The sequence below is a fragment of the Solanum dulcamara genome, chromosome 4 (genome assembly GCF_947179165.1).
Source record: "Solanum dulcamara chromosome 4, daSolDulc1.2, whole genome shotgun sequence".
Lineage (NCBI taxonomy): Eukaryota > Viridiplantae > Streptophyta > Magnoliopsida > Solanales > Solanaceae > Solanum > Solanum dulcamara.
Window position 1 is genome coordinate 14,798,634 of NC_077240.1, and position 12,858 is coordinate 14,811,491.

Consider the following 12,858-nt stretch of genomic DNA (forward strand, 5'->3'; position numbering starts at 1 on the left):
AGATATCAATTATATATACGCTAATATGTACAAAGTTTTACATTTTTCTGTTTTGACAGTTTTGGCATGCTAACAGTCTAACTTTTCAAATAATCAATCTCATTTTTACAACAATTACCCGTAGTTAGTCTAAGTAACGTTTACATTACATGTATAACTGGGTAGAAGTGTAACAAAATAACTACATCTCAAACAAATTAGGATCAACTGTATATGATCCTCACTTCTCTATTTAAAAATATCTTTACATAATTACATAAGCTTTCGAGAAAATAACAAATAGCTAAATACGTTTTTATGTTATTTTTCTCTGGAAATAATTTTTCAAAAAACTTGTCTAAAATTTTCCCACAAGAGATTATCCAAACGGGATTGACATGCAACCATTGAGGAATGATCACTCGGCTAAAGAATACTGGACAATGCAGTAAGAGAATTATTTTTCCAACAATTTGTTCTACAAGAAGACAGATATTAACATCTCGTTTACCTTACAAATATACACACTGCTCTTTATTGATTCTCAAACCAAACAAATTGCCTATGATTATGGGAAACTTGTGAATGATCCTAAAAATAGGTGTTCTCCAGGTGATGGCTTAGTACAACTTCTCCTTTACAGATGGAAAGTTAGATGGATGCACCTCCTGCTCTCATTTTAGCGTACATTACGAGACAGCACTGGTCTTCAACTTAGTTGTCTTATGCTTGGCAAAGAAAGCTGAGAGCATACTCCTGCTGCGATTAGGTGCACGGATAATCTCCCGTCTTGGATTATCAAATGATCTGTATGGTGTTAGAGGTTTGCTACCCTCCAGGGTACCCTGCAAAGGCAAAATTTCATTCAAGCTATAAAAAAGAAGCAATTCAGACGTGCAATCTCGATCTGGTCCTACTAGATGCTCCACATGCAAAGTACGTAACTTCAAACAGACATTAAGACCAAACAAGGTCCAAGACCAATGATGCAATACAAACCAAAATTTCAGAACATACAAGATATTTACATATTAAATTAGACCACGAAAGAGAAGAGGCAAACTGTCTACGCATATAGACAGACGGTCACAAATGTTTTACATCAAAAGAAACAAAATGGCAGACAAACCAACTTCAATACCAAACAAGTTATAGCTCTCTCCAGCAAAAGTGCATATTTACCTCTTGGATTTTTTTTTTAGGACAGATGAAACTGACTAATTGAAATATTGTTAATTGTTATGTTGTCTGATTGATTAACAAGTAGAATGACAGATTGCAAGACTTCGACCAAACTACATGGATGCTCATATTTCAATTATCTTATGATCCTCAGATAGCAATGTTAAACAATGATACTCACATCTATATATTCACCAAGTTGTCTAATACTCTTCCCACTGACTTATATTTCCCATTCTGAAATCCCATAGTTATCACACAATTATCAAGGTAGATAAAGAAAAGTAATAGTGAAGTGGAAAAAGTTGGGCCCGTTAACTTCCTCTAGAAAATAATACATTGTATAACGAGCACATATATCTTTTAGATTATTGGTCATATTTTTGTTGATTGGTAAAAATACTTATTTGGTTATATGTAGGGAAACTGTAGAATGGAAGTAGATAAAAACAACAACTGTGAGAATAAATGTATATTCATAAAATAATTTGTATATTCTTTCTCTAGCTTTAGTTTTCCACCCTTCAAGTGGTGCTTTTAAAAAAAGGGGAAGAAGAAACCAGAGTTTAAATCCCGATACCTCTACAATAAATGAAACTAAATCCTTCTGTTCACCTATCATGCAATGCTTTTGAGGGAAATAAAAAGGAGGAAGAAACCAACTAAATTACAGATTTAAATAGCTAAAGAAAGAAAGAAGAAAATCCCTGGTCCCCTCTATATCCCCCACAAGGGAAACAAGCCAAACCAAATTTTGGAGAAAACCCAGAAATTTTAACACATGAACATCAGTTCTGACCACTACTAAGAGCCTTCAAAGGAGAATTTACTTATGTAGGTGCAAAAATTTTCTGAACAAACTTTGAGCTCAACATTCAAGATCATGCTGCCTATAGCATCATAGAACTTTTAGTTAGACCCTTTTGTTAATTGCATTGCCAATGTTAGACGAATAACATGTGATCACTAACTTTATATGTGAGCAAAAAGACAACTGTTGAAGTACACAGAAAGATAAAAAGAATGCCGAAATTGATACATTTTGTTACTACTAGCACAGAATTTATGCAACGACAGCTATGATCACCATTAATCTTCCTGTACTAACGGAGGTATAGGAAGTGGATCAACATCATTTTCTTCTAAACTACTCATTTAAGTTACTCTAGGAAGTATCAATAATCAGTGAAAGAAGGGCAAGTTGATGTGTCTGATAACAGGATTGACAGCTATATAAAGGCGTTTTATAAGCAGCTGGCATATAACAATACTTGGTGCAGTTTCGGGACGGATAGCATGTAATATAAGGAACAGATAGCATGATATAATTTTTTTTGATATAGATACAGATAGCATAATATATGGAACTGTTCTTCCAATTAATGAAGCTGGCATTACCTGCCGAGTGACACCCAATCTTTGCATAGCTAGACTTGATGCAGGACCAACATTGGGTGACTGTGGACGAGCTACATATGATTTCTTCCGGGTATTCTCTTCATCTGCTGAATGAAAATTCATAGTGAGAAGCCATGAGTCTAATGCATCATCAAGGAAAGAGCAAGTGAACACGGAACCTTAGCATACCTAACAAGTTGAACGCGGCAGATGTTTTTTCAGAACCTTTTGCTTCCTCAGGACTGCAAATGTAAAGATAGATCAGTTTTCTACAACCTCTACAAATTATTTGAGAATATTATCCAGAAAAAATGATAATTATCTCCTTTCCAAAGCTTCTAGATCAATAGCACCACTCACCTCATAAAAGTACGTGAAGTCCCTTTCAATGTCGATTTGGTTTCTGTTGCCAGATGCCAAGAAAGAGTTTTTGCAGCAGGCGTACCTAATTCATGACATATGATAAGAACGATGAGATACAATGCCAAAGAGAATACCAAAATGAGACAGTATCATCAAGAAGTCAGGCCACCTGAAGGATAAAGGTGGGATCTTGCTTGTAAATGTTGCCTCGAATCCATCTTAACTTGAGGGCTGAAGTGCACCTTCTTACCAGCAGAATCTAATTGTGCATCAATCAATCAATCATGAGAGAGAGAGAGAGAGAGAAGTGTGCAAGTCATGCAAAAAGGATGAGGACACAACCGCAGAAAACAGAACGAGCTTTAACAAAAATGCAACAAGGACTAAAAAGTAGCCGTACTTGGTAAAATATAATGCTTGTGATGCCTTGGGATGATAGCTAATAGCTGTTGCTGCCTGAGGCCTTCTTTCTCAGTGTATGTTTTGCATGTCAGAAGTCGCTGAAATAAAAAAGCTAAGTTCCATTCTATCCTGTTTAATTCTCAAATAGGCAATTTGTATTAAGGAAAGTTCCAAAAGTTACCTGATCAAGACAAGTGACCTTTAGCTCCATGGTTGTGACATCCAATGTTTGTTGCTCAAGCAAGTCGGTTAACTTATAAGCAACAGTTCCCAGGTGGTCGACAGCATTGACAAGAGCTCTTACAGCATAGTCTTTCAGGTTATCAAGAACCCTGAAAACGTATCAGAGTATGAGCACAAAGTAGCAACGAAAGAATACAGCATGACCAAAAATAAATGTTACCAGCATTTTGGAGATTGCCCTAAGCATAGGAAAGATGCTTGCTGAGAAGGCTAAAAGAGCCCATACAGCTAAGGATCAAAGAGCCTACACACATAATTTGTTTCTACCTACTTTTGTTATGACTTCTGTAAAACCAAGGAGAAGCATAAAAAATTGACTGGAAAATATTATGTTCATGGAAACACTCTTACATTTGTTTCTGCTCGTTTTGAAGATAAGACTTTTCACAATATTCTGCAGCAGAATAGAGTTGAGGCCTCAAGTTCTTGAGTTCCTGATACATGAGACAGGCAACACGTGATCATTGAGTTAGAACGCGAAGGTTGACAAATGTTAAAGATGGAAACAGCCTCTAGAAAAAATGCAAGGTAAGGTTGAGTACAATTGACCCAATGTGATCGGGCTCTTCACTGAACCCCGCTATAGTGCACCGGCTATCCTATATTATGACTAACAATCAATCACTTATCGGAAGAATATCAATATCAATCAACCAAAAAGTCCTCAATCCTAAAACAATAAGGTTGGTTTGCCAGTTATATGAATCCATTGTATCTATTCAGCCATATTTAAGCCCATTTTTTAACATGTCCCAATGGATTCAAAAGATGCCCATAGCTATAGGATATACTAGCCATCAACCTACCACAACCCTCATCTTTTAGCCTAACTTTGAACCGGCTACACTTTTTTACGAAATGGTTGGAGCTAAAAGTCTATACACATGATACATACAAGTAACTAAACAGCGAAGAACACCCTGAATCAGTCAGATTTAAGGTACTCTAAACTTGTAAAGAGTATTCTCCATCAACTGAGCTATCATCATAGTAACAATGTATTTTATGGTTTGACCTTTTCGTACAGCAGGCGAAAATTGTCATTGCAAAGTCAATTATATTATTTAAATAGATAAAATATTGTAAGCTACTACACAACTAATATTGTACTAGCAAACACTGAACAATAACCAGATCTGATTTCGAATTTGGCAAAAGAGTTTGAGAAAGGAGAAGCGAAAACCTGTAATGCCTTAACGAAACTCTTGCTTCGCTCCATTGACACTTCATCAAACGTCATTGCCGGAGAATTTCCAAGCTTCAATTGTTCTACTTCCATAACTTCTCTCTTTCAACAATCGCACAAATTCTCAAAAAAAAAAAAAAAAAAAAAAACACCACTGGCTTCCAGATCAGTGGATCAACAAATCATATGGATATACATTTTATATTCAAAAAACGGTAATTAAAGATTGAATAATCGTTCGGAGATGGATTAGGAGTTAAGGAAAGGGGGTTCCGGTAGGCCACGGCGGTGGGAGGTGGTGGTGGTAGGAGAATTTATGAGTGTGTGTGTGAGTGAAGCAATCCCGGGAATTGTTTATTATTGCTGGAATTTTGAAGGAGTTAATTGCAAGTGAAAATGACGTCGTATTTATTATAGGCAGATAAGAAGGTGGTTCAACTGATACTGTGCTGCTCCTCCCACCTTGACTCGGGTGATGTTGGACCCCAATTTCAAAAAAAAATAATCATCACCCTCTTTTATACCAAACTAATAATTAAATAATACTACAAAATATTCACTCTGATTTTATAATTATGCAATTTAATAATTACCAATTACTACTCACTAATTAACTTGAGAAGTACCATTCATAGTTCTCTACCTGCTAGTAATATAGCCATAACGACTTTATTTTCTACTTGAGGTGATAATAGCTTAACAATTAAATTCTTGATGGGAATCATCAAGGGAAAGAAAGAGCCGGAAAACAATAAGAAAATATTATCTTTCTCACTTCATTCGAGTTGAATTCATTGGTATATGAAATAGTCTTATAAGGTTTTCTTTTCACCATTTTTTTGGAGGTCCATTGAAATAATAAAATCAGCAACAAAAAAATATATATATTATATTTATTTAATTATAAACAGGGAAGATGTTGAAAAAAAAAAATGAATAGAAAATATAAGGTAAAAAATCAAACTCTCACCAAATAAATAATAGTCCATCAACTAGACTATTAAAAATTTTCAAATTAGCAAATCGTTTGACAGTGAGAGGAAAATAGTCTGCACAAATTAATTAAACATAATTAAGTGCAATGTTTATACGAAAAACACATCTCATACATTTATCAATTCAACCGTTTAAATAATTAATTCTTCAACAATTACTTTTAAGTATTTGTAATATCAAATGACCTCTTTTATACTTTTACTGAGCGGGGGTCTTTCAAAAATAGTCGTCCTACCTTGTTAGGAGTAAGATCTGCGTACATTTTATCCTTTCCAGATCCCACGTAGTGGAATTTCACTGGATTGTTGTTGTTGTTGTTTGTAATATCAAAAAAATCATTTATAACAATTTTCATATGATTTTAATATGTATTTTTTTTTTCATGGATTGTCTTGGTCTTTGAATCTATGTATTTCAAATCTTATATTGTATTTTTAAGATGAAGGAATCAATGGAATATTTTATTTATGAGGTAAAGGGAAATATGTCGTTTTCGGCTTTAGAGCATCCACATGGCTAACATGCATATATGAACTAGTTGGTGAAGATACTGAATTATCATTAACAACCCTATAGTTTATGGGAGCATTAAAAGCACCCCGACATTCAACTAACCTTCTTGACATTTAATACACCTCAATTCGATTAACTCTGAATGTGTTGAATGAATGCAATGTAAGTTGACTGACTAAACCGTACTCTATATACTTTTCTTTTTTAATTATTGACCATACGCAGTGTGGGATTTATCTACATTTAATTTTAAGTAATTTGAGTGTAAATTATGCTTTACTAAGCTCTAAATCATATGGTCACTGATGGTTTAGGATTTTGACATTATTAGTTGGTTGTTTTTGTGCTCTTTCTACGGCTTTTTAGACTGCCGTAGCACCGAAGAAATTACAACAATTTTTTTTGTCAAACATCAATGCTTTGTTATTAAGAATGGTACCTAACTTTTTTTTTCCTTGTGTAAACAATCATGCTACGCAATTCCATTTACTGTTATAGCTAGGTACATATTTGTTTTTCCATCTCCAACCTCGGGAGGATGAATATTGTTTTCACTTATCGGTGTTCAACACTTGAGCAAGTCTCACTCAACAAATACATACTATTCGATAATCAAGCAGTGAGATTACTCCAAAAGTAGTAATATTTATCTTTTACTTTAATTTGACTGTTATGAGGAGAATTAGAGTGTGTTTAGATATGAATATGAACTGCATATAATTTGCAACTTGCAAATGCAGCTCTACATCTGCCAGTATATTAATTGCTTGGTGTCTATGATCGAAATTGGGCTGTCCAAACACGGCTAATATTGAAGGGACCCTTGGAGGATGGGGTGTCAAATCATTCATTCCTTAGTTTCTAATTCATTAAGGAGCGGCAATATTGACTCAAAATTTGGGTAGAAAGAGAAGACATGTAGTATATAATTTGCGGGGATGAGTAGTACTTCACAAAATGCAGAGTAAACACACCGCAACGGGAAAACAACCACGTGGTATGCTATATACTATACACATATTTACAACATTCAGAGTTTACAAACACAAGCCAGTAGCTGGAGCTCAAATGAAGCATACAGTAGAGAGAAGTAGATGCCCTCCTGAAAGAAAAAAAGAACACCAGATATGTTTTTCTGCCTGCCGGAGTATATTAGTACATATATACTTGTATGTATGGATTATTCAATTTTGGAATCTAGACTCTAGAGCGGAAATTCATCAATTTTTTTGGCACTTAACTTGCTATGTTTGGTGGTCTGATTGTTCCTCTTCATTTCTCGTTAAGGAGGCTAGAATTGATCCCAGGTGCCGCCTCAGCCATGAAGATTTCATTACTGGAGCAATGTTTCTCGAGGTAGGGGAAAAGATTTCAAAGAAAGTAGGCTTTGGTGTTGAGGCACCGCTAATGTATTCGATTAATTCCTGCACAGCAAGTACATGGAACTTTGGAGGTGCATTCAGAGCAATATTGTGAACCCGGTGCTCATAAATCTTCCCATCTTTATCAAGCTTATACTCTGAAGTGCCATCGAACCGACCGTGGCTCTCCCATGGAACACGGGGAATGCCATGAACAGTCCACCGAACTATTATCATATTTTCCACTGGCTGCCAAACACTAACAATGTCAATCCACAAGGTCCTAAATAACATCCTGCCATGGAATCGTAGGGCCCAGAAGATTGATTTATAATTATCAATGCCAGTAAACGTGTTGATTGGATCTTTGAAGACAATATCATCCCTGCAGAGAGCGGAAGAGCACTATTAGCACCTAAAACATTATTTCATTGAAGTCACAACTGGGTACAATGCCATCACACTTGCAATAATTCACAACTAAATTAAGTTTCATAGTACACAATTACAATTTACGCAGCATCAAGGAGGTGGAGCAAAATAAATGAAGGGTAAAAACTTACCCATACTGGATATTTTCATCAAACCAATAAATGCATAACATGTGTTTACACATACATTTCTATCACTTAACCATGGTTAATTAATGCAAATTTACTGTAATATTTTTCCCTAAAACTGCTTCTACAGCATCTAGATAACAATAATCTTAAGTTGTAATTACATCCTAATTATGTAACCTCTGAAGTAAACTACTAGAAAGGGGCCTAAGCTGAGACAACTGCTCAACCCAAGCTAACTGGAGTGCAATCCAGTTCAGAAGAAAAATATAGAAGATGTGAAAGAGATCATTCTTTTAATACTTTAAGCCACGGGAAGTCTCTCTGTGGGTTACTGGATGGAAGTGTGACGGGTGAAGCCACAGTGGTTTCACAAAGCAGCTATTGCTCACCCGCCATGATCATACAACATGAAAATTCCCCCAACATGAGAAATTCCATTCGCCATAATCTCCAAGAAAGGACTACCATGATCTGTTTGTTTGCAAATTTGTGTTGGAAGAACACTTATTTGACATGATCAAACTAGAATCTACACGATCCTCCTTACGAAACTACGTACATCCCAAATGGTTCAATCATCACTCTTGTTATCTTTATTATTATTTGTTTGATGAAGTGATGTTTGATGAACTCAGCTTAGGCAACCCCGTTCAGGTGACCAAAGCCCTTAAAGACTTCTGTAATGAAAGGACTTAGTTCAACTGCTACAATTTATACTGAAAGTGAACTGCAACAGATCACAATAAACTATCCCAAAAATCAAAATAGCATTTTTAACCCAATAAGCTTAAAATGCACTAAGCCATTAGTTCATTAGACTTCTCGCAATCTAAAATCTTCAAACAAAATAAGAAGGAAAGAGCCATCAAATTGAAAATTCACAAGAACCATATAAATGACTTGAAAAGGGAAAAGTGACTGTTTACTTCTCTCCCACTCGTATAAATTCTCATTTTCATAGGGAGCTTGAGTTTCGAAAAATATGCAAATTTGAGTTGTAAATTATGGTGCTACTTCTAAATAAAAATCCTTTTTCTTTTCTTTTGCTTTGGTGACTTAACGCTGAATTTTTTTGGTCTAGTTTGCTGCAAATGCTCCTCCATTAGATAGTTGTCTAAGACTCTGAGTCACTTCTCACTAGGATCTTAAAATATTGACATTTTTTCAAATATTCTTGGTCACTTCTTTCATAGAAAAGTTCCTTTCCTTTGTTCCAGATCCTCAAACAAATGTAAGAGACCGCTTTACTGAAAAAAGAAAGGGTAGCTAATCTCACCATCCTTAAGTTCTGCGGATACTTTCAAATAGTTTAATGATTCTTGCTGCAATTCATACAAATCTAAAAAACTCAAATTTTCATTTCTCACCTCTAGAGTTATTACTAGCGCAAGAAAACCAGATCAGCAGCTGCATCAATCTACTTACGCGTCATTTTCAAGATAGTTAAGGTCAGCTATACGAACCTTATGAATTTTCGGCTTCAGTACACATGTTTCATCATAATCACACTATTTTTTTAATACTAATTGTCAACCTATTGCAACTAAAATAAGCTGAGATTAGGTCAGAAAGCAGGGATATTTAAAAAGAATGGTAACATCATTATTAACAACTCCTAATCACAACAAAATAGATGATTAAAAACTCAAACCTGTAGATATCAAAGCTTAGCTCCTTATAGAAGAGGAAAGGAAACTCCTCTCGGATTGTCCTAATAGCATAACCCGTATTCAGATAGTAATTCCGCTTCTCCTCCTCCTCTTCCTCGTTCACTTCCGTCGATGAAGACGTGGTGCTAGTCTGCACAGGAGCAGAGAACTGTGCGTAAAACCCCAAATTATTCTCGGAATTCAAAGGCGGGGACTCCTCCAAATCCTTCACATACGAAAAAACCCTAACCCTAGCACCCCTATTTCCAAACCTGGAAACAGCGAGCTTCTGCGTATTTCTAGGGTTTATGTAAGAAGAAATCCTCAGAGGAAGGCGACCGGCGGGGAATGATGAAACTTCCAGCGACGGTAAAAGAGTGGCCATCGGAGATTAGATTTTGGAAGAATTTTTAGTTTGATATGTGCAGACATATTTTCCAATTGGATAATTGAAAATAGTTATGGGGTTTGGATCGTAGAAAATTCTCCTATTGGTCCATGAGGGGATATTTTACACTTTCTATGATTGTTGCGTATTATTTCATAATGTATCATATCATATTGTATTCTGTTATATTGTATCGTATTGTATTGTTTTAATAAATATAGTATTTGAATAGATTATATTGTCCTCCATCGTTATATAATGTCACACATTCATGATAAAATTTATAAGAAAAATAGAGTATAAGGTACCTTGAAAAGGTAGCATAAATGATGAAATAATAAATAAATAAAAAAATTAGAATAAAATATTAAGGTAACGAGTGAACACACCAAATCGGTCGTTACATAAAATGGATCTTTTCGTTGTTACCTAACGATGGATGTAAACAATATGATACAATACAATTTAAGTAACAATCAGAATAAACATTGTATTTAAACTAACAATACAATACAACGGGTAACAACCATCCAAACAAGCTATTAGGAATTAGGACTGTTTTTCCAACGTAAATAATAATTATCTTGAAAAAATGTCCAAGATGTTATGAAGGTGGATTGTCCACCTTGTAGGCATCATTTTCACATTGTTCTTTTCATTCCTATAAATGTCATATTTTGACATTGTAATAGAATGAACAAGAAAAACAACTTAATCTTCCTTTCTCATCTTCATATTTGCTACTTCTTGAATTATGAAGTTATTTAATCTTTTGCTTCTCTATTCTCCTCCTACTTTCTCTAAAATATTTTGCCACAATAATTTTTATAACACAAGAAGAACTTTTAGGTAGCTTTAATAGGATGGAGAAATTATCAAATGGCTAGCAATAGCATTCCATTAGGCTTGATAATTTTTATTTGAGAGTAAACAAAAGATTAAACTTTCGTCATATTAACAGTAGCATGACTTTTGCACCAAAAAATAGCAACAGATTTTACATTTTAGCCAATTTTTAATCTAATGAAGATTCGACCCAACTTGGAAAAAAAAACTTAGAAAATGACTAGAATAGTCCCATGTGGTTAAGTACCAACGAGATTATGGACAAAACTTAAAAGTCACAAGTTATTACACAAGCTTTAATTGACAATGAATTTCCCTTTAGATACACATAACACATGAATAATTACACAGGCTATTATATTATATATGTATAGTACCAAATCATATTTGGTCACAAATAAGGGTTGAGATATAGCTCAGAACTTCAGACATCACTCTTGATTGAAGAACTATAATTGGTCTGATCATCATAGTATTTTGACCACAGCATCACACCACCATACTTGGAAGAGTTCTTTATTGATGGAAGAACCTGAGAAGTGAGGTCATCAGCAGGGATGAATCCGCTTCCCGCAGCTGCTGGAGCTGCTGGCAATCCAAGGAAAATCTTTTTGGCAGGGATATCTGCTGTCCATTGTTCCCATGCAGCTTCAAGATTGCTAATATCACTAGAACTGTATTGACAAGGAGGGTTGTTATAGAATTGAACCCAAACATAGTCGAAAAGGCCTGTTTTTAAGGCGTTTCCAATCCAAGCATCAGGGAATGGACACTGAGGTGCTGCTGTTAAGTAAATTTTCTTTCCCATACTGCTATATGCAGAAAGAGACTTGGCAAGAACATCCCAGTACAGATTTGTTCCTCCTTCAATATCAAAGTCTATTCCATCTAAAACAGCATCACCAAGTGGACGTGTTGTCGATTGTCCCCCCAAGAAGTTGTTCCAAAGATAAGTGGAAACTTGCCTAGCATCATCAGCAGAAGCAAGATAGTAGCTCCCAGCACCGCCTCCAATTGACAGCATGACTTTAATACCTTTCGCTTGGCAGGATTTTATATCTGTGCTTAATTTGGTACACTCACCAACATTTGGATTACAATGACCAGATAGATCTATCATTGGTTGTTGACCATTTCCAAACGTTGGCAAAAAAGCTATATTCACAAAATCATAGTTCCTCGTGGCACAGGTTTCCGCCAAAGTTCCTTCACCTCCATTCTGACCCCAGTAAATAGCTATTCCACCAGCATCACAAGAAGCTGCTAGTACTAGAATTACCATAGAGAATAATGCAAGTGATCTATTGGATTGGAGTTCCATTCCTTGCTGATTTTTTATAAATGTTGAAATGACCTCTATAGGAAAAACTAAAAAATCTGTTCTGCTTTAGAGAGCATTAGATCATTGCTTTTTATAGGATGAAAATTTTCTTACTCAGACTGCAACTTTGTTCTTATAATAAGTAAACCGTGGCTTCACGGTTAAGTAGTTATCAATTTTATTTAAATTAGAGGATTAATCTGCGGTTTGTGCTTCTGGATTTGCTATTATGTTGTCTTTTCCCCCTTGTCTTATCCCAAAGTCTTGGTGATGTTAAAACAAAGGCAAAGTTTGTCCTTCTAAATAAAACTAGTTCACTTGAAAAACTAGTTTTTAATGTTAATTCTTATAAACTATGAAAGAGAACTATGAATTTAATAGGGCCATTAGCCTAGTGTATTGACTTAGTGCTTACATATTTAATTTACTACTATGGAAACTTATTCTAATTTTCTACATCCACTGTTA

At 35.1% G+C, this 12,858-nt stretch overlaps 3 protein-coding genes across 4 annotated transcripts; all 3 read right to left on the bottom strand.

Annotated features, from left to right (window-relative positions):
• Positions 1 to 394: 394 nt before the first annotated feature.
• On the bottom strand, positions 395 to 5,229 carry LOC129886507 (protein ABIL1). Of its 2 annotated transcripts, none has more exons than XM_055961215.1 (9): positions 4,751 to 5,229; positions 3,919 to 4,001; positions 3,506 to 3,656; positions 3,323 to 3,422; positions 3,092 to 3,181; positions 2,920 to 3,004; positions 2,749 to 2,801; positions 2,560 to 2,663; positions 395 to 824 (listed from the first exon to the last, which is right to left on the bottom strand). In XM_055961215.1, exons 1-9 carry the CDS (start codon positions 4,844 to 4,846, stop codon positions 669 to 671), a joined length of 918 nt encoding a protein of 305 aa, XP_055817190.1. In that variant the 5' UTR covers positions 4,847 to 5,229; the 3' UTR covers positions 395 to 668. The 2 variants fall into 2 exon arrangements, with proteins under 2 accessions (XP_055817190.1, XP_055817189.1); XM_055961214.1 differs by having other exon boundaries at positions 2,560 to 2,666.
• Positions 5,230 to 7,243: 2,014 nt separating this feature from the next.
• Positions 7,244 to 10,341, bottom strand: LOC129886508 (uncharacterized). Its single transcript, XM_055961216.1, has 2 exons — positions 9,838 to 10,341; positions 7,244 to 8,008 (listed from the first exon to the last, which is right to left on the bottom strand). Exons 1-2 carry the CDS (start codon positions 10,218 to 10,220, stop codon positions 7,507 to 7,509), a joined length of 885 nt encoding a protein of 294 aa, XP_055817191.1. The 5' UTR covers positions 10,221 to 10,341; the 3' UTR covers positions 7,244 to 7,506.
• A 1,128-nt stretch (positions 10,342 to 11,469) lies between these two features.
• On the bottom strand, positions 11,470 to 12,400 carry LOC129884732 (acidic endochitinase-like). Its single transcript, XM_055959019.1, has one exon. The coding sequence runs from the start codon at positions 12,388 to 12,390 to the stop codon at positions 11,494 to 11,496; it is 897 nt and encodes a 298-aa protein (XP_055814994.1). The 5' UTR covers positions 12,391 to 12,400; the 3' UTR covers positions 11,470 to 11,493.
• Between the last annotated feature and the right edge of the window lie 458 nt (positions 12,401 to 12,858).

Bases quoted from the DNA above. Each gene is read 5' to 3' on its own strand.
- LOC129886507 (XM_055961214.1), bottom strand. From the start codon at position 4,846: ATGGAAGTAGAACAATTGAAGCTTGGAAATTCTCCGGCAATGACGTTT. The intron at 3,182-3,322 runs GTACGGCTACTT...ATGCACAATTAG, and splicing joins CAAGCATTATATTTTACCAA to ATTCTGCTGGTAAGAAGGTG. The intron at 2,802-2,919 runs GTGAGTGGTGCT...TTACATTTGCAG, and splicing joins ACTTCACGTACTTTTATGAG to TCCTGAGGAAGCAAAAGGTT.
- LOC129886508 (XM_055961216.1), bottom strand. From the start codon at position 10,220: ATGGCCACTCTTTTACCGTCGCTGGAAGTTTCATCATTCCCCGCCGGT. The intron at 8,009-9,837 runs GTTTGAGTTTTT...CGCTCTCTGCAG, and splicing joins CTAAGCTTTGATATCTACAG to GGATGATATTGTCTTCAAAG.
- LOC129884732 (XM_055959019.1), bottom strand. From the start codon at position 12,390: ATGGAACTCCAATCCAATAGATCACTTGCATTATTCTCTATGGTAATT.